This window comes from Scyliorhinus canicula, chromosome 23, assembly GCF_902713615.1.
Source record: "Scyliorhinus canicula chromosome 23, sScyCan1.1, whole genome shotgun sequence".
Lineage (NCBI taxonomy): Eukaryota > Metazoa > Chordata > Chondrichthyes > Carcharhiniformes > Scyliorhinidae > Scyliorhinus > Scyliorhinus canicula.
In genome coordinates, this window is record NC_052168.1 from 22,996,906 (window position 1) to 23,021,827 (window position 24,922).

General features: G+C 54.0%; 1 protein-coding gene across 1 annotated transcript in view; it reads right to left on the reverse strand.

Annotated features, from left to right (window-relative positions):
* The window catches only part of LOC119956578 (chondroadherin-like), a 48,982-nt gene that overhangs the window by 10,572 nt on the left and 13,488 nt on the right, over window positions 1–24,922 (reverse strand). The window contains exons 2-3 of the mRNA XM_038783897.1: window positions 23,265–23,715; window positions 3,450–4,057 (exon numbers count right to left, since the gene is read on the reverse strand). Coding sequence (XP_038639825.1) covers window positions 3,450–4,057; window positions 23,265–23,715 — 1,059 coding nt within the window. The remainder of the gene's footprint in view (window positions 1–3,449; window positions 4,058–23,264; window positions 23,716–24,922) is intronic.

Sequence of the window (24,922 nt, forward strand, 5' to 3'; positions counted from 1 at the left end):
CTGAGGGAGTACCGCACTGTCAGAGAGTCAGTATTGAGAGAGTGCTGCAGTGTCAGAGGGTCAGTACTGAGGGAGTGCCGCACTACCAGAGGGTCAGTACTGAGGGAGTGCCGCACTGTCAGAGGGTCAGTACTGAGGGAGTGCTACACTGTCAGAGGGTCAGTGCTGAGGAAGTGCTGCACTGTCAGAGGGTCAGTACTGAGGGAGTGCTGCACTGTCAGCGGGTCAGTACTGAGGGAGTGCCGCACTGTCAGAGGGTTAGTATTGAGGGAGCGCTACACTGTCAGAGGGTCAGTACTGAGGAAGTGCCGCACTGCCAGAGGGTCAGTACTGAGGGAGTGCTGCACTGTCAGAGGGTCAGTACTGAGGGAGTGCTGCACTGTCAGAGGGTCAGTACTGAGGGAATGCCGCACTGTCAGAGGGTCAGTACTGAGGGAGTACCGCACTGTCAGAGAGTCAGTATTGAGAGAGTGCTGCAGTGTCAGAGGGTCAGTACTGAGGGAGTGCCGCACTACCAGAGGGTCAGTACTGAGGGAGTGCCGCACTGTCAGAGGGTCAGTACTGAGGGAGTGCTACACTGTCAGAGGGTCAGTACTGAGGGAGCCCCGCACTGTCAGAGGGTCAGTACTGAGGAAGTGCTGCACTGTCAGAGGGTCAGTACTGAGGGAGTGCTGCACCTTCAGATGGTCAGTACTGAGGTAGTGCCGCACTGTCAGAGGGTCAGTACTGAGGGAGAGCCGCACTGTCAGAGGGTCAGTACTGAGGGAGTGCCGCACTGTCAGATGGTCAGTACTGAGGTAGTGCCGCACTGTCAGAGGGTCAGTACTGAGGGAGAGCCGCACTGTCAGAGGGTCAGTACTGAGGTAGTGCCGCATTGTCAGAGGGTCAGTACTGAGGGAGTGCTACACTGTCAGAGGGTCAGTATTGAGAGAGTGCTGCACTGTCAGAGGGTCAGTACTGAGGGAGTGCTGCAGTGTCAGAGGGTCAGTACTGAGGGAGTGCTGCACTGTCAGAGGGTCAGTACTGTACTGAGGGAGTGCTGCACTGCCAGAGGGTCAGTACTGAGGGAGTGCCGCACTGCCAGAGGGTCAGTACTGAGGGAGTGCCGCACTGTCAGAGGGTCAGTACTGAGGGAGTGCTACACTGTCAGAGGGTCAGTACTGAGGGAGTGCTGCACTGTTAGAGGGTCTGTACTGAGGGAGTGCTGCACTGTCAGAGGGTCAGTACTGAGGGAGTGCTGCACTGTCAGCGGGTCAGTACTGAGGGAGTGCCGCACTATCAGAGGGTCAGTATTGAGGGAGCGCTACACTGTCAGAGGGTCAGTACTGAGGGAGTGCCACACTGTCAGAGGGTCAGTACTGAGGGAGTGCTGCACTGTCAGCGGGTCAGTACTGAGGGAGTGCCGCACTGTCAGAGGGTCAGTACTGAGGGAGAGCTGCACTGTCAGAGGGTCAGTACTGAGGGAGTGCCGCACTGTCAGAGGGTCAGTACTGAGGGAGTGCCGCACTGTCAGAGGGTCAGTATTGAGGGAGCGCTACACTGTCAGAGGGTCAGTACTGAGGGAGTGCCACACTGTCAGAGGGTCAGTACTGAGGGAGTGCTGCACTGTCAGAGGGTCAGTACTGAGGGAGTGCCGCACTGTCAGAGGGTCAGTACTGAGGGAGTGCTGCACTGTCAGAGGGTCAGTGCTGAGGGAGTGCCGCACTGTCAGAGGGTCAGTACTGAGGGAGTGCTGCACTGTCAGAGGGTCAGTATTGAGAGAGTGCCGCACTGCCAGAGGGTCAGTACTGAGGGAGTGCCGCACTGTCAGACGGTCAGTACTGAGGGAGCGCCGCACTGTCAGAGGGTCAGTACTGAGGGAGTGCCACACTGTCAGAGGGTCAGTACTGAGGGAGTGCCACACTGTCAGAGGGTCAGTACTGAGGGAGTGCCTCACTGTCAGAGGGTCTGTACTGAGGGAGTGCTGCACTGTCAGTGGTTCAGTACTGAGGGAGTGCCGCACTGTCAGAGGGTCAGTACTGAGGGAGTGCTGCACTGTCAGGTGGCAGTACTGAGGGAGTGCTGCACTGTCAGAGGGTCAGTACTGAGGGAGAGCTGCACTGTCAGAGGGTCCGTACTGAGGGAGTGCTGCACTGTCAGAGGGTCAGTACTGAGGGAGTGCCGCACTGTCAGAGGGTCAGTACTGAGGGCGTGCCGCACTGTCAGAGGGTCAGTACTGAGGGAGTGCCACACTGTCAGAGGGTCAGTACTGAGGGAGTGCCGCACTGTCAGAGGGTCAGTACTGAGGGAGTGCCTCACTGTCAGAGGGTCTGTACTGAGGGAGTGCTGCACTGTCAGTGGTTCAGTACTGAGGGAGTGCCGCACTGTCAGAGGGTCAGTACTGAGGGAGTGCCGCACTGTCAGAGGGTCAGTACTGAGGGAGTGCTGCACTGTCAGAGGGTCAGTACTGAGGGAGTGCCGCACTGTCAGAGGGTCAGTACTGAGGTAGTGCTACACTAGCAGGGGGTCAGTACTGAGGGAATGCTGCACTGTCAGAGGGTCAGTACTGAGGGAGCGCTACACTGTCAGAGGGTCAGTATTGAGAGAGTGCCGCACTGTCAGAGGGTCAGTACTGAGGGAGCGTCGCACTGTCAGAGGGTCAGTACTGAGGGAGTGCCGCACTGTCAGAGGGTCAGTACTGAGGGAATGCTGCACTGTCAGAGGGTCAGTACTGAGGGAGCGCTACACTGTCAGAGGGTCAGTACTGAGGGAGTGCCGCACTGTCAGAGGGTCAGTACTGAGGGAGTACCGCACTGTCAGAGGGTCAGTACTGAGGGAGTGCCGCACTGTCAGAGGGTCAGTATTGAGAGAGTGCCGCACTGTCAGAGGGTCAGTACTGAGGGAGCGTCGCACTGTCAGAGGGTCAGTACTGAGGGAGTGCTGCACCGTTAGAAACACCTCTTTCTCAGTGCTTTGAAAAAAATTTAAATTTAGAGTACCCAATTCATTTTTTTTTCTTAATTAAGGGGCAATTTAATGTGTCCAATCCACCTAACCTGCACATCTTTGGGTTGTGGGGGTGAAACCCACGCAAACACGGGGAGAATGTGCAAACTTCACACAGACAGTGACCCAGAGCCGGGATCAAACCTGGGTCCTCGGCGCCGTGAGGCAGCAGTGCTAACCACTAGGCCACCGTGCCGCCCTCTCAGGGCCTGAAGGATCTGACCCACTGTTCTATTTGGGAGAGAGCAGAGTTGTTGTCTCTCATGCCCGAGACATCATTTATCCCTCAATTAATATCGTTAAAAGCTGATCGGCGAATCATAATGATTATTAATGTTTGTGCGCCATGCCTCACAGGCTGCTCTGCTTCAGAGAGTACTTCATTGGCAGCAAATCTCTTTGGGACATCCCGGGAAGCGATAGGTGCGACATGAATGGGAATTCCCTGGGGGGTTTTTTTTTACCTGCACATTGACCAGTGGCTTCCCTGATTGGGCATCGGGAGAACTGCACCTGACCTCATCCTGATCCGTCACGTTCTGCTTCAGAAGCCAATCCCGGAGCCACGTCAGGCCACAGTCACACCTCCAGGCGTTGCCGCTCAATCCGAACTGCTTGACGGACCGGAACGCGTTGCTGAAGCTGAGAGTTACCAGCCGGTTGCCCCTCATGCTCAGGACCTTCAGCCCCCGAAGCCTGGAAAAGGCCCGGGAGGCAGCGTCCCCCAGTGACGTGTTGTCCAGATAAACCTCCTCCAGGCTCCTGAGCCTTGGGCCGAAAGTGTCGGAACTCAGTGTGGGAATGACATTGTTGCTTAGCTGCAGGACTCGCAGTCTCTTCAAGGAGCGTAGAGCGTCGGTCGGCACCGCGGTCAGCCGGTTTCCCTCCAGGTACAGCTGCGTCAGCTCCCTGCTGCCTCTGAAGGCCTTCGGGGAGATGGCTGCGATGCGGTTGTCGCTCAGGAATAGGTGGCGCAGAGCTGAAACACTCTTGAATGTCTGGTCTCGGAGCGAGGTGAGACGATTGTTGCGGAGATCCAGAACATTCAACCTTTCCAAGGAGTAGAAAACACCTGGTGAGGGAGGGGAAGAGGGACGCCGAGTTACACAAAAATTAAATTGTTCATTGGTTAAAAAAAAAACCTCTTGAGCTGCGAAAGACAGAAAGAGGACGGGCCCTGTCACGGTCGTGTACAGCTGGGCTACTGCGAGTCATGGCTTTTAGTTAGATCCCAGGGCTGAAAACTTGGTTACGGTGATATGTGAGTTGTGTCTGTCACTTGGTCACACAGAACAGGAATATTACTATAATAAACGGGCAACACGGTAGCATGGTGGTTAGCATAAATGCTTCACAGCTCCAGGGTCCCAGGTTCGATTCCCGGCTGGGTCACTGTCTGTGCGGAGTCTGCACGTCCTCCCCGTGTGTGTGTGGGTTTCCTCCAGGTGCTCCGGTTTCCTCCCACAGTCCAAAGATGTGCGGGTTAGGTGGATTGGCCATGCTAAATTGCCCGTAGTGTCCTAAAAAGTAAAGGTTGGGGTGGGGGGGGGTTGTTGGGTTACGGGTATAGGGTGGATACGTGGGTTTGAGTAGGGTGATCATTGTTCGGCACAACATTGAGGGCCGAAGGGCCTGTTCTGTGCTGTACTGTTCTATTCTATTCTATTCTATTCTATTCTAAAAGGAGACATGTCACGGAAACTTTTTATCGTGTATTTATCAGGGCAAGAGTCTCAAATTTCCAACTATCTATCGTACAGGAGACATGACTGATGATTGGTTAGTGAGTCAACTGTGATTTAAGATAATCCATTGAGCTCATGAATTGGTTAATTTACGCTTGCTCAAAGTGACACTCAGACGGGGGCAGCACGGTGGCCTAGTGGTTAGCACAACCGCCTCGCGGCACTGAGGTCCCAGGTTCGATCCCGGCTCTGGGTCACTGTCCGTGTGGAGTTTGCACATTCTCCCCGTGTCTGCGTGGGTTTCGCCCCCACAAGGCAAAGATGTGCAGGGTAGGTGGATTGGCCACGCTAAATTGCCCCTTAATTGGAAAAAATAATTGGGTAATCTAAATTTAAAAAAAAAAAGTGACACTCAGACGAGGGACCCATTCTATGCAAACCAAAGAACAATGTAGCACAGGGAAAGGCCCTTCGGCCCTTCAAGCCTGTACTGGTCATGATACTAATCTTTGCCAAAACCCTCAGCACTTCCTAGTGCCATATCCCTCTGTACCCATCCCAAAGATGTGCAGGTTGGGTGGATTGGCTATGATAAATTGCCCTTAGTGTCCAGAATTCTATGATCTATGATTAACCTAGGACAAAAAAGGTTCGGCACAACATCGTGGGCCGAAGGGCCTGTTCTGTGCTGTATTTCTCTATGTTCTATCCATGTATTTGTCAAGATGCCTTTTGAACGCCGTTAATGTATCTGCTTCCACAATCTCCCCTGGCAAGGTGTTCAGACACTCACCACCCTCTGTGTAAAAAAACCTGCCTCGCACATCTCCTCTAAACCTTGCCCCACGGACCTTAAACCTCTGCCCCCTGGTGACTGACCCCTCCACCCTGGGAAAGAGTGCCTGCCCATCCACTCTATCCATGTCCTTCATAATCTTGTAGACCTCTATCAGGCCACCCCTCAACCTCCGTCTTTCTAATATGAAGTATACGTTTAAATCTTCTGCCTTTTAAACATTACCTGAGAGCTTGGGGAAGCTATAGTTCCCCCTTATTTTCTCCAATGGCAATGCCTTGGCCAATCAGAGTTAACTCACCAATTTTGGAATTCTTGTGTTTAATCTGATGAGTGCAAGGTGAAAAGCTTTGACAACGTCTCCCTTTTCAGCAATATTCATGTTCTCTGTGACCAAACACTTCCCATTTTTCTTACTGTGACCCTCCTTCCATTGTACGTTTAAAAATAGCTTGAAAGCTTCTTCAAAAGGACTTCAGTGCAAACCTGCCCCATTTATCTGGAAGGGCCAGGGTCAATATAGCACCTCTTTCACCCAGACCCAACCTTCCTTTTCGAAAATAAAATTAGGGTTTCCAATTATTTTTTCCAATGAAGGGGCAATTTAGTGTGGCCAATCCACCTACCCTGCACATCTTTGGGCTGTGGGGTGAGACCCACGCAGAGTACATGGATATTGTGCCAACTCCACACGGACAATGACCCGGAGCCGAGATTGAATCTGGCTCCTCAGTGCCGTGAGGCAGCAGTGCTAACCACTGCGCCGCCCTGCTGCCCCCAGACTCAACCTTCCTGATTGATAATCCAACAATGTGTGAGGAGTGGTTGAGGACTCTGGGTCTGTAATCGTTGAAGTTTAGAAGGACGAGGGGGGGGGGGGGGGGGATCTTATTGAAAGATGCAGGGCAGCAGGGTAGCATGGTGGTTAGCATAAATGCTTCACAGCTCCAGGGTCCCAGGTTCGATTCCCGGCTGGGTCACTGTCTGTGTGGAGTCTGCACGTCCTCCCCCTGTGTGCGTGGGTTTCCTCCGGGTGCTCCGGTTTCCTCCCACAGTCCAAAGATGTGCGGGTTAGGTGGATTGGCCATGCTAAATTGCCCGTAGTGTCCTAATAAAAGTAAGGTTAAGGGGGGGGTTGTTGGGTTACGGGTAAAGGGTGGATACGTGGGTTTGAGTAGGGTCATCATTGCTCGGCACAACATTGAGGGCCGAAGGGCCTGTTCTGTGCTGTACTGTTCTATGTTCTATGTTCTATGAAACTTGCAGGATACTGCGAGGCCTGGATAGAGTGGGCGTGGAGAGGATGTTTCCACTTGTAGGAAACACGAGGACCAGAGGCCACAGCCTCAGACTGAAGGGCCGATCCTTTAAAACAGAGGAATTTCTTCAGCCAGAGGGTGGTGAATCTGTGGAACTCTTTGCCGCAGAAGGCTGTGGAGGCCAAATGACAATGTCTTTAAGACAGAGATAGATAGGTTCTTGATTAATAAGGGGGTCAGGGGTTATGGGGAGAAGGCAGGAGAATGGGGATGAGAAAAATATCAGCCATGATCAAATGGCGGAGCAGACTCGATGGGCCGAGTGGTCTAATTCTGCTCCTATGGTCTTAACTGAAATGAAATGAAAATGGCTTATTGTCACGAGTAGGCTTCAAATGAAGTTACTGTGAAAAGCCCCTAGTCGCCACATTCCGGCGCCTGTTCGGGGAGGCTGTTACGGGAATCGAACCGTGCTGCTGGCCTGCAAGGTCTGCTTTAAAAGCCAGCGATTAGCCCTGTGAGCTAAACAGCCCCTGGGAGACGGGGCTTGGCCTTTGTGCTGTGGATTCCGATTCCTGGATTCTGCGTCCATCTGTGGTGTTTCCACTCAGATCTCTCTGCCACTCATAAAAACACCCAGAATCCTTCGCTCATGGTAGCGACAACCCCCATAATGCCCTGCCGCCCGGAACCTGCTCCATCAGTCGCACGTATTTGCCAGTGACAGGGGAGACGATTCGTTCACGGGCGGCTGTACTGTCTGAAGCCAGGGTGAAATGAAGGAACCAGATGCTTAAACAGGGGCGAAAGACACTGACAATCCAGCGAATCCACACTGACCATTAAAGCTCCGGGATTGAAACACCGCTTTGTGTCAAATTGGGTTACCCCAGAGGTGGAGGCAGTGGATGTGAATCATGGGATGGTTACAGAATGTGTCGCAGAGGATGGATCTGTCCACGGAGCTGTGGAAAGCTCCAAGCAGTTGGGCCCTGCTCCACCATCTGTCCCTCATAATAATCTTTATTATTATTGTCGCAAGTAGGGTGGCAGGGCGGCGCTGTGGTTAGCACCGAGGTCCCAGGTTCGATCCCGGCCCCGGGTCACTGTCCGTGTGTGCAGTTTGCAGATTCTCCCCGTGTCTGCGTGGGCCTCGCCCCTGTAATGGTATGGAGACTGACGTGTAACTAAGGGGTTAATCAGAACACCCGGCTGTGGCACGACCACTAGAGGGCACAACACAACTCATTATAAAAGCAGACACGCACTAGAACAGGGGCGGGCAAACTACGGCCCGCGGGCCGCATGCGGCCCGACAAAGGTTTTTATGCGGCCCGCCAATGAGGTGCCCGGAATCATAACCGGCATTTTTGAAAAGCCGCCGGGGAAAAGCCGCTGAAGTAAATGCGCTATAAGCGCATTTACTTCAGCGGCTTTTCCCCGGCGGCTTTTCAAAAATGCCGGTTATGATTCCGGGCACCTCATTGGCGGGCCGCATAAAAACGCGCGTAGTGGGGTGGATGAGTGGGGCTGTCTCATTGGTCGGTTTAGAACATAGAACATAGAACATACAGCACAGAACAGGCCCTTCGGCCCTCAATGTTGTGCCGAGCAATGATCACCCTACTTAAACCCACGTAACCCGTATACCCGTAACCCAACAATCCCCCCATTAACCTTACACTACGGGCAATTTAGCATGGCCAATCTACCTAACCCGCACATCTTTGGACTGTGGGAGGAAACCGGAGCACCCGGAGGAAACCCACGCACACACAGGGAGGACGTGCAGACTCCACACAGACAGTGACCCAGCCGGGAATCGAACCTGGGACCCTGGAGCTGTGAAGCATTGATGCTAACCACCATGCTACCGTGAGGCCGTGTGCGACCAATAGGAGTCCAGGTTACAAACAAAAAGCCTTATTATTGTTTGTAACCTGGACTCCTATTGGTCGCACACCCAACTAAACCGACCAATAAGGCAGCCCCACTCATCCACCCCACTACGCGCGTTTTTATCGTTGACTCGGCCAAGCTGTGCTTCTGTCAGTGTTAAGGATCGGCACAAGCAACTTGACACCTGATTTCAACAAACTGGTAAATGGCTGCAGTCAGATGCATCATTCTCATTGACATTGTTCTGTTACTTACTGAGTTACTTTGTTTTTCAAATAAATGTGCTTTTTTTTCTTTAAAGACCTTTTATTTTGGCTATTTAAAATATTAATTATTTTACTTAATATACTATGCGGCCCTTTAAAATTGTGAATTTCTGAATGTGGCCCTTGCACGGAAAAGTTTGCCCACCCCTGCTCTAGACCCTCGCTCTCACTCCTGGCTGGAACTGGAGGATTAGCACCAGAATAGTTTAGATCTCAGGCTGGGTCACCACATGTGGCCCAGTTGTACAGTTAGTCATTATCACTGAGTTACTAGAGTTGGATCAGCAGAGTGTCGAACTCATTTATCTAGTTGTTGTTACTGAATAAATCCTTTCAACTTCAAAGACTGGAGTGTCTTTCAACGTCGTCTATGGTCAGTAGCAACTTATATTAATCAAACAGCATAACATAACACCCCCCACAGCCCAAAGATGTGCAGGGTAGCTGGATTGGCCACGGTAAATTGCCCCTTAATTGGAAAAATTAATTGGGTACTCTAAATTTATTTTTAAAAAGGAAAAAAAAATTATTGTCCCAAGTAGACTTATATTGACTCCGCAATGAAGTTACTGCCTCATGAAAACGTTTCTGCAGAAAAAAAACTTTTTCTTTCATTGAAAGTACCCATTTCCTTTATTTTCTTCCCATTTAGCATGGCCAATTCACCCACTCTGCACATCTTTGGGTTGTAGGGGTGAGACCCACGCAGACACGGGGAGAATGTGCAAACTCCACACGGACAGTGACCCAGAGTCGGGATCGAACCTCGGTCCTCGGCGCCGTGAGGCAGCAGTGCTAACCGCTGCGCCACCGTGCCGCCCTTTTGATTTGATCGATCAGGAAGTGGTCTGGACATAACGTCCTCTAGGCCCTGCGGGAGGAGGAGCTGTTGGTCCTGTCGAGTGGTTCCCTGAGCAGACTGTATCGAGGTTATTTGGCAGATAACCTCATCGCCAGAACAAGCACCAAGACGTGGCTTGGCTGGTGGTGAGAAAGGCCCTCCTACACGCCCCCGTTCACACTCCCTCGGCACACTGAATTTGTCCTGATCAGTGCAACTCTAAAAGCTTCAACAATGTGTCTCTCCTTCCAGCAACGTTCAAGATCTGCCCGTGTTCCTGGAGGTTTCCAAATATCAGCCAGGATTTGGAGCCTTGATCTCAGCCCACTGGCTTCCGATGAAAAATGCACAAGAGGGGAAGAGAAATTGAGTGTGATGCTCATCCTCCTGTATTTAACCTCACTCACAAAGAATTCTCCGAGGAGGAAGCACCTTGGAGCCGGTGGGAATATTAGCTCAGGTAAAGGCACCTCATGGAAGGGGTTAAGTAGGGGACAGTAAGACACTGGGGCAGCACGGTAGCATAGTGGTTAGCATCAATGCTTCACAGCTCCAGGGTCCCAGGTTCGGTGCCCGGCTGGGTCACTGTCTGTGCGGAGTCTGCAAGTCCTCCCCCTGTGTGCGTGGGTTTCCTCCGGGTGCTCCGGTTTCCTCCCACAGTCCAAAGATGTGCGGGTTAGGTGGATTGGCCGTGCTAAATTGCCCCTTAGTGTCCTAAAAAGTAAGGTTAAGGGGGGGGGTTGTTGGGTTACGGGTGGATACGTGGGTTTGAGTAGGGTGATCATTGCTCGGCACAACGTCGAGGGCCGAAGGGCCTGTTCTGTGCTGTACTGTTCTAAATCTAAAAGAGGATTCTCAGGCAGTCTAGCACCCCTGCAAACCCCCAGCAAACGCACAAGGCTGGATTCTACTGAGGGCATCGGAAACCCAGAATGGAAAACAATTCCCGGGCGCCCCCCCCCGCAACTGGACTGGCTCGCCAATTTTTGCCAGGGGTGGCCCAATGAGAGGGGCCTCGGCAGCCTCACTGGGCGAGCTGGGCGCGGCTGGGGCAGGTGGGCGATCCCGGGAGCATCTCAAGGTGGAGGAGCCTTCATGGGCGGAGGCCGCAAATTAGAGTTCAGGGCGGCTGAGTGGGGAGCGGAGGCCACCACCGATCATCCCTCTGGGGCGAAGGGGAGGAGCTGCCTTTCCTGCACGCCGCCCCCCTGTGGGGGGAACGTGGAACGGCAGCTTTCACGTCTCCCCCAAGGTTTCCCTCCTTGAAGCTGGTCTGTACCATCGAGTTCTGCAAATCCTCTCCATTTAAATAATATTCGACTGTCCATTCTTCCTGCCACGGGGGAGAAGTTTGCTTATTCCCACATTATGCCCCGTCTGCTAAATATTTGCTCCTTGCAGACTCTCTACCTTCTTATAGGGGCTGGTTTAGCTCACTGGACTAAATCGCTGGCTTTTAAAGCAGACCAAGGCAGGCCAGCAGCACGGTTCGATTCCCGTACCAGCCTCCCCGAACAGGTGCCGGAATGTGGCAACTAGGGGCTTTTCACAGTAACTTCATTGAAACCTACATTGGAACCATTGAAACACTTTGTTTCACTGTATGCAGTTCTGGTCACCTCCATTTTAGGAAGGATGTGGAAGCTTTGGAAAAGGTGCAAAGGAGATTTACCAGGATGTTGCCTGGAATGGAGAGTAGGTCATACGAGGAAAGGTTGAGGGTGCTAGGCCTTTGCTCATTAGAACGGAGAAGGATGAGGGGCGACTTGATAGAGGTTTATAAGATGATCAGGGGAATAGATAGAGTAGACAATCAGAGACTTTTTCCCCGGGTGGAACAAACCATTACAAGGGGACATAGATTTAAGGTAAATGGTGGAAGATATAGGGGGGATGTCAGAGGTAGGTTCTTTATCCAGAGAGTAGTGGGGGCATGGAATGCACTGCCTGTGGAAGGAGTTGAGTTGGAAACGTTAGGGACATTCAAGCGGCTATTGGATAGGTACATGGATTAGGGTAGAATAATGGAGTGTAGATTAACTTCTTCTTAAGGGCAGCACTGGATAGCACAATTGCTTCACAGCTCCAGGGTCCCAGGTTCGATTCCGGCTTGGGTCACTGTCTATGTCGAGTCTGCACATCCTCCCTGTGTGTGCGTGGGTTTCCTCCGGGTACTCCGGTTTCCTCCCACAGTCCAAAGATGTGCAGGTTGGGTGGATTGGCCATGATAAATTGTCCTTAGTGTGTACAAATTCTATGATTAACCTAGGATAAAAGTTCGGCACAACATTGTGGGCCGAAGGGCCTGTTCTGTGCTGTATTTCTCTCTCTTACTTTGTGCCATCGGCAAATTTAGCCACCATTCCTTCATCCAAATCATTGATGTAGATTGCAAATTGTTTTTTTTTTTAAATTTAGAATACCCAATTCATTTTTCCCAATTAAGGGTCAAATTAACCAATCCGCCTACCCTGCATATCATTTTGGGTTGTGGGGGTGAGGCCCACTCAAACACGGGGAGAAAGTGCAAACTCCACACGGGACCCAGAGCCGGGATCGAACCTGGGACCTCGGTGCCGTGAGGCAGCAGTGCTAACCACTGTGCCACCGTGCTGCCCCAGATTGTAAATAGTTACGGTCCCAACACTGATCCCTCGTGGCACATCCCAGTTACAGCTTGCCGACCTGAAAAAGACCAATCCATCTCTATTCTCTGTTCGCTAACTAATTCTTAACCGTGCTAATATGTCACCCCCTACACCAGGCAACCCTCACACTCAGAGGAAGGGTCTGCAATTTTTCAGATGATGCAGAGATCTGGGGCGGGATTCTCCCCTACCCCGCGGGGCGGGGGGTCTCGGCTTAGGGGAGTGGCGCCAACCACTCCGACGTCGGGCCTCCACAAAGGTGCTGATTCTCCGGACCTTTAGGGGCTAGGCCCACGCCGGAGTGGCTCCCGCTTCGCCGACTGGCGTCAACGGCCTTTGGCGCCAACGGCCTTTGGCCCTTCGCCAGTCGGCGTGGGTCCGTGCATGCGCCGAAGCCTCAGTGGCCGCTGATGTCACCACCGGCACATGCGCGGTGGGGGGGGTCTCTTCCGCCTCCGCCATGGTGGAGGCCATGGCGAAGACGGAAGAAAAAGATTGCCCCCACGCCACAGACCCGCCCGCCGATCGGTGGGCCCCGATCGCGGGCCCGGCCACCGTGGGGACACCCCCCGGGGTCCGATCGCCCCGCGCCCCCCCCAGGACCCCGGGGCCCGCTTGTGCCGTCTGCTCCCGCCGGCACCAGGGGTGGTTTAAACCACATCGGCGGGAGAGGCCTGACAGCGGCGGGACTTCGGCCCATCGCGGGCCGGAGATTCGCCGCGGAGGGCCCGCCGACCGGCGGGGGCGCGAGTCCCACCCCCCGCCGATTCCCGGGTGGCGGAGAATTCTGGCCACGGTGGGGGCGGGATATACGAAGGCCCCGGGCGATTCTCCGATCCCCGGGGGGGGGGTGTTGGAGAATTCCGGCCCTGTTTGGGTGACGGGACTGTGGATTCCTGACAGCTACAGGAAGATTGGATGTGGTGGGGAGTTGGCTACCCGACTGGTAAATCATCTGGTTAAGTGCGGTGTTATTTTATTTTATAAATTTAGAGTACCCAATTGGTTTTTCCAATTAAGGGGCAATTTAGCGTGGCCAATCCGCCTACCCTACACATCTTTGGGTTGTGGGGGTGAGACCCACGCAGACACGGGGAGAATGTGTAAAAAGTGTGGTGTTATACACGTGGACAGGACTAATACTCAACATTCATGTACCAAAACGTCAAAGAAACAGATCTAGATATACATAGAATTTACAGTGCGGAAGGAGGCCATTTGGCCCATCGAGTCTGCACCGGCTCTTGGAAAGAGCACCCAACCCAAGGTCAACACAGTAACCCCACCCAACACTGAGGGCAATTTTGGACACTAAGGGCAATTTATCATGGCCAATCCACCTAACCTGCACATCTTTGGACTGTGGCAGGAAACCGGAGCACCCGGAGGAAACCCACGCACACAGGGGGAGGACGTGCAGACTCCACACAGACAGTGACCCAGCCGGGAATCGAACCTGGGACCCTGGAGCTGTGAAGCGATTGTGCTATCCACAATGCTACCGTACTGCTCTCATACATATCCTGGTGCACAGATCACTAAAGGTTCACGAGGTGATAGCTGGCGTGAATAGGGTATTGGAATGTATTTGTAGGATAATTAAAGACTTTGTCCTTGCCGAAAGGCTTTGGCCAGGTCTCATTTGGAATCCCGTGTCCAGCTTCGGTCTCCTCAGATGGCGGGCGGATTTGAGGTTTTGGAAACGGGCGTTAGATTTGTTCCCAGTTTAATGCATATAATTGAGTAGGATTTACTGTAAGTGCTGGGACTCTACGCTTAAGCGTCCTTAAGAACACAAAAGATAGGATTTAGCCCATTGAACCTGCTTTGCCAAGACGAAGACTATCTCATACCCCCTAACTCCCTTGTCAATCAAAAACCAGTCCAACTCAGCCCTGAATATATTCAATGACCCAGCCTTCACTGCTCTCTGAGGAAGAGAATTCCTCGGATTAACAGTCCTCTGAGAGAAGACACGTCTCGCCTGTCTTAAGATGGAGAGAGAGCTGAACATGGTTCTGCCTGCCTAGAACGTTGAATGCGTTGAATGATCACGGCCAGAATGATCTCTTCAACTCATTTTCTTTGCCAAATGCACAGTTGCTGGGGGTTACGGGCCAGAGAGAAACTTCCCAGGTATTTTATCCCAAATTGGCCCGGATATCTACGTGGTCACTGCATCCCAGAGACCACAGAGTTTCAGGGTGGAGTGCAGGGTGTGTATACTGGAATACATCAGATACAATGATTCCGTGGGCGAGTCTGATCGAGCGGTACCCTCTCCTGTCAACCTTCCAATGTGTAAAATCAACTGCCGAAATATGGCCTTGCATATCCACAGTGTTTATTCATTCCCGGGGCGGCACGGTAGCATTGTGGATAGCACAGTTGCTTCACAGCTCCAGGGTCCCAGGTTCGATTCCCCGCTGGGTCACTGTGTGGAGTCTGCACGTCCTCCCCGTGAGTGCGTGGGTTTCCTCCGGGTGCTCCGGTTTCCTCCCACAGTCCAAAGATGTGCAGGTTAGGTGGATTGGCCATGCTAAATTGCCCTTAGTGTCCAAAATTGCCCTTAGTGTTGGGTGGGGTTACTGGGTTATGGGGATAGGGTGGAGGTGTTGACCTTGGGTAGGGTGCTCTTTCCAGGAGCCGGTGCAGACTCGATGGGCCGAATGGCCTCCTTCTGCACTGTAAATTCTATCTATGTAACTGTCTGGATTCCATCCCCAGAATTAAGTTCAGCACTGCGCTGTCTCTTGTTGGATCCTCTACACATTGACCTAAAACGTTCTCTTGGTCAGGTTAGGTGGATTGGCCATGCTAAATTGCCCTTAGTGTCCAAAATTGCCTTAGTGTTGGGTGGGGTTATGGGGATAGGGTGGAGGGGTGCTCTTTCAAAGAGCCGGTGCAGACTCGATGGGCTGAATGGCCTCCTTCTGCACTGTAAATTCTATGATTCTATGAATGTGGTGTCGTTGGCGGGGCCTGCATTTATTGCTCATCACTAATTTCACTTGAGAATCGCTACAGTGCGGAAGGAGGCCATTTGGCCCATTGGGTCTACACTGAACCTCTGACAGGGTACCCTACCTAGGGACAGGCCCCCATCCTACCCCCTTAACCCAGTAACCCCACCTAACCTAACCTTTTGGACACTAAGGAGCGATTGATGATTGGCCAATCCACCTAACCCGCACATCTTTTGGACTGTGGGAGGAAACCGGAGCACCCGGAGGCAACCCACGCAGACACGGGGAGAACGTGCAAACTCCACACAGTCACCTGAGGCCAGAATTTAACCTGGGTCCCTGGGGCTGTGAGGCAGCAGTGCTAACCCACTGTACCACCGTGCCGCCCCACCAGACCTCCCGCTGCAGTCCATGAGGTGTAGGTACACCCACTGTGCTGTTAGGCAGGGAATTCCAGGAATTTGACCCAGCGACAGTGAAGGAGCAGTTGATATATTTCCAAGTCGGGATGGGTGTGTGGCTTGTGGGGGACCTTGTGGCGCTCCCAGATATCTACTGGCCTTGTCCTTCCAGGTGGCAGAAGGTGCTGTGGATGAAACCTTGCTGAGTGCATCTTGGAGATGGTACACACGGCTGCCACTGTGCGTCGGTGGTGGAGGGAGCGAGTGTTAAAGTTGGTGGATGGGTTGCCAAGTAAACCTTTGTCTGCCAGTTCTCCTGTGGAGGGTTCAGGCTGGTCACGTGGAACATGCGAGGGTTGAATGGGCCCGTCAAGAGGGTCCGTGTGTTTAAAACGATTGGAGGCGGATGTGGCCAGGCTACAAGAGACACACCTGAAGGTGGGGACCAGAATAGGCTGAGGAAGGGATGGGTTGGGCAAGTATTTCATTCGGGATTGGATTCTAAAACGAAGGGGGTGGCGATTGCGGTGAATGTGATTCACACCGGATTATAATCTGTATATACATGTGTCTATATTGTAAGTGCAGTTGCACTATCTGACCACCAGGGGGGGAGTAGCTCTGGGAATGCTCGAGAATTGTACTGGTTCCGCCCAGGACTCCTCCCCCTGGAGCTGCTGTATAAAGATCAGTGCCACATGGTCAGCCGGCCAGTTCACCGAAAGTTCAATGGCTCACCGGCTGGCTCTGTTGTGAGTATATTAAAACTGCTATTCTAATCCTACAAGCACGTGTCCGTAGAATTGTTGGTTCCATGAGCGATTTTAGTCAATAAGCGGGTAATGTTCGAGGTGGGTAATATAGTGACTGACTCTGGGGGAAGGTCCGCTGTGGTAAGCGGGAAACTGGGGGAGATGCCGGTGGTGTCAGTAAACATCTATGTCCCAAACTGGGACGATGAGGAATTGATGAGGTGGGTACTGGGGAGGATTTCTGACCTGGGGCGGTGTCGTAATCCACGGGAGGCAGGAGTTCCGTCACCACACCAATATTTATTTACAATAACGATATTACAGGAGCAGCTACAAACAGTGCTGCTAGCAGTCCAGTCAACTTAAGACTGGCTCACAAAGCCTACACAGGTGTTTATATGGGCCCCCCCTCAATGAGCTATCATTGAGGGAGCTCATACTCCAATTGGCCAACCAATAAAGCCAATTGGAGTTCATTACAGAGGGGATTCTCTGATCCCCCGCCGGGTAGGAGGATCGCCGGGGGGCCGGCGTGAATCCTGCCCCCGCCGTCTCCCGAAGTCTCCGGCACCAGAGATTCAGCGGAGGTGGGAATCGCGCCGCGCCTGTCAGCGCCCCCCCCCCCCCCCCCCCCCCCCGGCGATTCTCCGGCCCGCAATGGGCCGAAGTCCCGCCGCTGTCATGCCAGTCCCGCCGGCGGGGGGCGGGCCTGTGCCGTGGGGGGTACTCTTTTCCTTCCGCCTTCGCCATGGTCTTCACCATGGCGGGGGCGGAAGAGACCCCCCCTCCTCTGCGCATGCACAGGATTGACGTCAGTAGCCACTGACGCTCCGGCTCATGCGCGGGGCGCCAACCACTCCGGTGCGGGCCTAGCCCCTCAAGGTTAGGTATGGACACATCCACACCTTTGGGGCAGCCCGATGCCGGAGTGGTTCACACCACTCCATCCCGCCGGGACCCCCCGCCCCGCCAGGTAGGGGAGAATCCGGCCCCTGGACTCTGATTATAGGGGGGGGACCTTTAATGCGGTCCTGGATCCGAGACTGGACCGGTCGAGCTCGAGGCCGGGAAGGATGTCGGCTGCAGATAAGGAGCTTCGGGGGTTCCTGGAGCACATTGGGGGGGGGGGCGGTGGATCCGTGGAGATTTGGGAGGCCGAGGGCAACAGAATTTTTGTTTTACTCCCACGTGCATAAGGTGTATTCCTGAATAGATCTCTTCGTGTTTGATAAGACGTTGTTGGCAGGGGCGGTGGATGCTGAATATTCGGCAATAGTGGTGTTGGACATGCCCCCCCCCCCCCCCCCCCCCCCCCCCCCCCCCCACCTGGTGGATTTACGAGGGAGAAAGGGGGGCCCCCAGCCCCCACAATGAAGGCTGGATGTGGGACTGTGAGGGGAGGGTGCCGTGTGCGAGCGGCTGAGGAAAGCCGGGGATATGTAGAGATTAATGACACGGGGGAGGTTACAAAAGGGACGGTCTGGGAACAAAGAACAAAGAAAATTACAGCACAGGAACAGGCCCTTCGGCCCTCCCAGACTCCGCCGATCCAGATCCTTTATCTAAACCTGTCTCCTATTTTCCAAGGTCTACTTCCCTCTGTTCCCGCCCATTCATATACCCGCCTAGATGCCTCTTAAATGATGCTATCGTACCCGCCTCTACCACCTCCGCTGGTAAAGCGTTCCAGGCACCCACCACCCTCTGCGTAAAAAACTTTCCACGCACATCTTCCTTAAACTTTCCCCCTCTCACCTTGAAACGTGACCCCTTTGTAACTGACACCCCCACTCTTGGAAAAAGCTTGTTGCTATCCACCCTGTCCATACCTCTCATAATTTTGTAGACCTCAATCAGGTCCCCCTCAACCTCCGTCTTTCCAACGAAAACAATCCTAATCTACTCAACCTTTCTTCATTGCTAGCACCCTCCATACCAGGCAACATCCTGGTGAACCTCCTCTGCACCCTCTCTAAAGCATCCACATCCTTCTGGTAATGTGGCGACCAGAACTGCACGCAGTATTCCAAATGTGGCCTAACCAAAGTCCTATACAACTGTAACATGACCTGCCGACTCTTGTACTCAATACCCCGTCCGATGAAGGCAAGCATGCTGTATGCCTTCTTGACCACTCTATCCACCTGTGTTGCCACCTTCAGGGTACAATGGACCTGAACTCCCAGATCTCTCTGTACATCAATTTTCCCCAAGACCCTTCCATTGACCATATAGTCCGCTCTTGAATTTGATCTTCCAAAATGCATCACCTCGCATTTGCCTGGATTGAACTCCATCTGCCATTTCTCTGCCCAACTCTCCAATCTATCTATATTTTGTTGTAATCTGAAATGAAATGAAATGAAAATCGCTTATTGTCACGAGTAGGCTTCAAATGAAGTTACTGTGAAAAGCCCCTAGTCGCCACATTCCGGCACCTGTTCGGGGAGGCTGTTACGGGAATGGAACCGTGGTCTGCTTTCAAAGCCGGCGATTAGCCCTGTGAGCTAAACAGCCCCTTCGCTGACAGTCCTCCTCGCTATCTGCAACTCCACCAATCTTAGGCATTAAAGGCAGTGGTCAGGGGGGAGTTTATTTTGATTCGGGCAGGCAGGGAGAAGGCGGAGCGGGTGGAGGTAGAAAGGCTAGTGGGAGAAATCCTGCAGGTGGACAGGAGAGATGCATCGGAAGGGCTGCTAAAGGAACGGCAGAGATTGCAAGTGGAATTCGAGCTGTTATCTACGGGGAAGGCCGATAGGGCAGTTGAGACGGGTGAGAGGGGGCGGTGTACGAGCATGGGGAGAGAGCGAGCAGGATGTTAGCGCATCATATCAGGAAGCAAGAGGCAGCGGGAGAGATTGGGAAAGTGAAGGTCACAGGTGGGAATACTGTCCTGGACCCAGTGGGGGGGGGGTGTTTAGAGACTTTTATGGTTAATTGTACGAGTCGGAACCCCCAGCCGGGGAAGAGGGGATGAGACGGTTTCTGGGAGGGTCGGAGTTCCCGAAGGTTGGTGAGGAGCTGGTGGGGGGCCCCAATTGGGCTTGTAGAAGTAATGGAGGAGCTGGAGGTGATGGAATCAGGTAAGGCCCCGGGGCCGGATGGGTACCCGGTGGAATTTTACAAGAAGTTTTCGGGGTTTTTGGGACCCCTATTGGTGAGAGCCTTCAATGAAGCAAAGGAGTTGGGATTGCTCCCCCCCCCCCCCCCCCCACGTTGTCACAGGCATCGATCTCCCTCATTTTAAAGCGAGATAAGGCCTCGAATAACTGTGGGCCGATCTCCCTGTTAAATGTAAATGCCAAGCTACTGGCAGCGATCCTAGCCACGAGGATCGAAGACTGCAACCCAGGGATAATAGGGAAGGGCCAGACGGGGTTTGTGAAGGGGAGGCGTTTAGTGACCAGTGATCTCGGGATTTGTGTGGGTGGGTTAAGAAGGTGCTCCTGGAGTGAGGGGGGGGGGGGTGGTGCGCGCGAGTGGTGGGGGAGCTGGGGGGCTGCGAGGGGTGGGGAGGGGGGGCTGCGAGGGGTGGGGGGGGGCTGCGAGGGGTGGGGAGGGGGGGCTGCGAGGGGTGGGGGGGGCTGCGAGGGGTGGGGGAGGAGGGGGGCTGCGAGGGATGGGGAGGGGGGGGCTGCGAGGGATGGGGAGGGGGGGGGCTGCGAGGAATGGGGGAGGGGGGCTGGCTCTTCCGAATTTTATTAATTACTCCTGGGCGGCGAATATTGCGATGGTCAGGAAGTGGGTGGTGGGGGGGGGAGGGGAGAGGGGGGCTGCGAGGGGTGGGGGAGGGGGGGCTGCGAGGGATGGGGGGCTGCGAGGGATGGGGGAGGGGGGCTGGCTCTTCCGAATTTTATTAATTACTCCTGGGCGGCGAATATTGCGATGGTCAGGAAGTGGGTGGTGGGGGGGGAGGGGAGAGGGGGGCTGCGAGGGGTGGGGGAGGGGGGGCTGCGAGGGATGGGGGGGAGGGGGGGGGCTGCGAGGGATGGGGGAGGGGGGCTGGCTCTTCCGAATTTTATTAATTACTCCTGGGCGGCGAATATTGCGATGGTCAGGAAGTGGGTGGGGGGGGGGGGGGGGGGGGTCGGTGTGGGAGTGGGTGGAGGCGGCGTCACGTAGGGGGCACGGGTTTAGGGGCGCTGTTAACGGTACCTATGCCCTTGTCGCCGGCTGGGTACTCCACAGGCCTGGGGGGGCCGTGGCAGCTCTGAGGGTGTGGGGGCAATGGCGGCAGCACACGGGGTTGGAGGGGGCGCCGTTGTGGGCACCGATCTGTGATAATCACCGGTTCGCTCCAGGGGGGGGCTGGATGGGCGGTTCCGGAGGTGGCAGCGGACGGGGACCGAGGGATTTGGAGACCTGTTTATTGATGAGGGTTTCCCGGAGGAGTTTGCGTTGCCAGGCGGCAATGGGTTCCGGTATTTCCAAGCGAGGGATTTTGTGCGGAGACAGGTTTCCACCTTCCCGTACTGGGAACTGCAGGATAAGGTGGTGTCGGGAACAGGAGTAGGAGAGGCGAAGGTCTCCCAGATCTATAAGGAGCTGATGGAGCGGACGGTGCCCCGATAGTGGAGGTGAAGAGAAAGTGGGAGGAAGAGCTGGATTGGGATTTGGAGGCGGGGTTATGGGAGGAGACCAGAGGAGAGTTAATACATCCTCATCGTGCGTCAGGCTCAGCCAGATCCAGGTTAAGGTGGTCCACAGGCCACACATGACGGTGTCCTGGGTGGGCGGGTTCTTTGAGGAGTTGGGAGGATAGGTGTGGGTGCTGTGCGGGAGGGGGTCCTGCGAACTATTTCCATATGTTTTGGGCATCTCCGAAGCTGAGGGGGTTTCTGGCAGGGGTTTTCTGACGTCATGTCAGAAGTATTAAAGCTGAGGGTGGGGGCTGTTGTGTTATGCACTCTGGGATAACACAGGCTGCAACTCGATGCAGCTTTGACCAAAAGATACTCCAGACTTTGAAGTCAGTTCAATGTGATTTATTGAACCATTAGCACAGTTCTCTGTGAGTTCGACTCTCCTGCTAATCTTGCTATATTAACTCAGTCTAACTAACCAGTCTGCTCTAAGCCACGTGGTGGGTGTGATGCTTCTGATCTGACCTACTGTCCTACTCTTTAAGTGTCGCCTGTGGAAAGAGGCAGAGCATGTGTGCCCTGTCCTTATATATGGGTTGTGTAATGCCCCCTTGTGGTAGTGTCACCTCTGGGTATCTTGACTGCCCATTGGCCGTGCCCAATTCTATGTGTTCATTAGCTGTATGTCTGCACGTCTCTGGTGCTCCCTCTAGTGTTTATTTAGTTAGAACATAGAACATAGAACAGTACAGCACAGAACAGGCCCTTCGGCCCTCAATGTTGTGCCGAGCCATGATCACCCTACTCAAACCCACGTATCCACCCTATACTGGTAACTGAACAACCTCCCCCTTAACCCTACTTTTAACACTACGGGCAATTTAGCATGGCCAATCCACCTAACCCGCACATCTTTGGACTGTGGGAGGAAACCGGAGCACCCGGAGGAAACCCACGCACACAGGGGGAGGACGTGCAGACTCCACACAGACAGTGACCCAGCCGGGAATCGAACCTGGGACCCTGGAGCTGTGAAGCATTGATGCTAACCACCATGCTACCCTGCTGCCCCAAAGTTGTAGTGTATTTACATTAACCCCTTGTGTATTTACAGTGATGCATATCACCACAGTGCCCAGACCAGAGGTGGCGATGTTTGGCGTGTCGGAAGACCCGGGTGCCCAGGGGGTGAAAGAGGCCGACGGCCTGGCCTTTGCCTCCCTGGTGACCCGGTGAACAGATCCTGCTAGGATGGAGGGACTCGGAACCCCCAAAGTCAGGGGGCGTGGGTCAGAGACATGGCCGGCTCTCTCAGACTGGAGAAAATTAAATTTGCCTTGAGGGGGTCATTGCAGGGGTTTGATCGGAGGTGGCAGCCGTTCGGGGGGCGGGGGGGGGGGGGGGGGGGGGTGGGGGGGGCGGGGGGGGGGGGGAGTGGGAGAGATGAGTAAGGGCAGGAGAACCATCAGAGTTTCAAGGCAGGCCAGCAGCGCGGGTTCAATTCCCGCACCAGCCTCCCCGAACAGGCGGCAGATTGTGGTGACCAGGGGCTTTTCACAGTAACTTCATTTGAAGCCTACAATAAGTGATTTTATGGCAGCACGGTAGCATGGTGGTTAGCATAAATGCTTCACAGCTCCAGGGTCCCTGGTTCGATTCCCGGCTGGGTCACTGTCTGTGCAGAGTCTGCACGTCCTCCCCGTGTGTGCGTGGGTTTCCTCCGGGTGCTCCGGTTTCCTCCCACAGTCCAAAGATGTGCGGGTTAGGTGGATTGGCCATGATAAATTGCCCGTAGTGTCCTAAAATGTAAGGTTAAGGGGGGTGTTGTTGGGTTTCGGGTATAGGGTGGATACGTGGGTTTGAGTAGGTGATCATTGCTCGGCACAACATCGAGGGCCGAAGGGCCTGTTCTGTGCTGTACTGTTCTATGTTCTAGAGGGTGGGATGGGGAAGGTGACACTGTGTCAGCCATGTTGGCTGGGGTTTGTGCCCGAGGGAGTTTGTTGGTTATGTTGCGCTGCGTCACTGTTTTGTTGAAATTTGATGTTTAAAATTGTCAAAATTATAGATGCCTCAATAAAATATTTTCCAAAAAAATGCCTCGGGTTGTGCACGCACGCAGTTAACTATTCCTTACAACCTTGCTAAGCAAAATGCTTGATGGGTAAAAGAGCTTTGGCTACCTGGCATTAAGTTGGCGATGAGGTTGTTTTCCAGGTGTAGGTACGTCACAGTGGTTACCTCCCTGAAAACCCCAATCTCCAGCGCCTCAATGCTGTTGTTGTTGAGATGGAGATACTGCAGCTGGCTCAGTCCATTGAAGGCACCCGGCTTGATCTGCCGGATGTTGTTGCCGCTCAGGTGCAGAGCCATCAGGTGGCTCAGGTTGAGGAAGGAATCCGCCGGGATGATGGGCAGGTGACCGGCGGTGAACTGCAGCTCCGTGGTGACCTCGGGTAGCTGAGTGGGAAGGTCACCAAGGCTGATGTTGGCACAGTTGATGCGATGGTACAGTTGGCACACACAGCCGTTTGGACACTGGATGTCCGCTGAATGGGAAACTGAGTTCACTGCCAGGGTACAGCGCTGCATCAGGGTCACCGAGCACAGGAGGATCCCAAAGAATGGCATGTTCTGTGTAAACAAGATAATAGCTAGTTGAGCACTGTTGATCGCATATTAGGATATAGCAGTCATCTCACAAGCAACAAAGCCCCATCGTTGTGGCAAAGGACTTTACGCAGGTGGACATTTTCCCCGTTTGTACCTGTAAAGGAAGCGATCAGGTTTCCATTGCACCCGGGGTTGCACCCGGTGGTTAGCACTACTGCCTCACAGCACCAGGGACCCGGGTTCAATTCTGACCTTGGGTCACTGTCTGTGCGGAGTTTGCACGTCCTCCCCATGTGTGCGTGGGTTTCCTCCGGGTGCTCCGGTTTCCTCCCACAGTCCAAAGATGTGCAGGTTAGGCGGATTGGCCGTGCTAAATTGTCCCTTAGTGTCCAAAGGTTAGATGGGGTTATGGGGTTAGGGCAAGGGTTAGGGTAGGTAGGGTTCTCTTTCAGAGGGTTGTCCAGACTCGATGGGCTGAATGGCCTCCTTCTGCACTATAGGGATTCTATCCTATTCAACCCCGAACACAAGGACTCTATTCCTCCATCTCTGCCTCCTGCTCCATTCTCCGCTTCGTTCACTCGACCATCAGCAGCTACGTCCCCAGCTGCCTCAACCCTCATTTCCCCAGCCGCCTCAACCCTCATTTCCCCAGCTGCCTCAACCCTCATTTCCCCAGCTGCCTCAACCCTCATTTCCCCAGCTGCCTCAACCCTCATTTCCCCAGCCGCCTCAACCCTCATTTCCCCAGCTGCCTCAACCCTCATTTCCCCAGCTGCCTCAACCCTCATTTCCCCAGCTGCCTCAACCCTCATTTCCCCAGCTGCCTCAACCCTCATTTCCCCAGCTGCCTCAATCCTCATTTCCCCAGCTGCCTCAACACTCATTTCCCCAGCTGCCTCAATCCTCATTTCCCCAGCCGCCTCAACACTCATTTCCCCAGCTGCCTCAACCCTCATTTCCCCAGCCGCCTCAACCCTCATTTCCCCAGCTGCAGCAACCCTCATTTCCCCAGCTGCCTCAACCCTCATGTCCCCAGCTGCAGCAACCCTCATTTCCCCAGCTGCAGCAACCCTCATTTGCCCAGCTGCAGCAACCCTCATTTCCCCAGCTGCCTCAACCCTCATTTCCCCAGCTGCCTCAACCCTCATTTCCCCAGCTGCAGCAACCCTCATTTCCCCAGCTGCCTCATCCCTCATTTCCCCAGCTGCCTCAACCCTCATTTCCC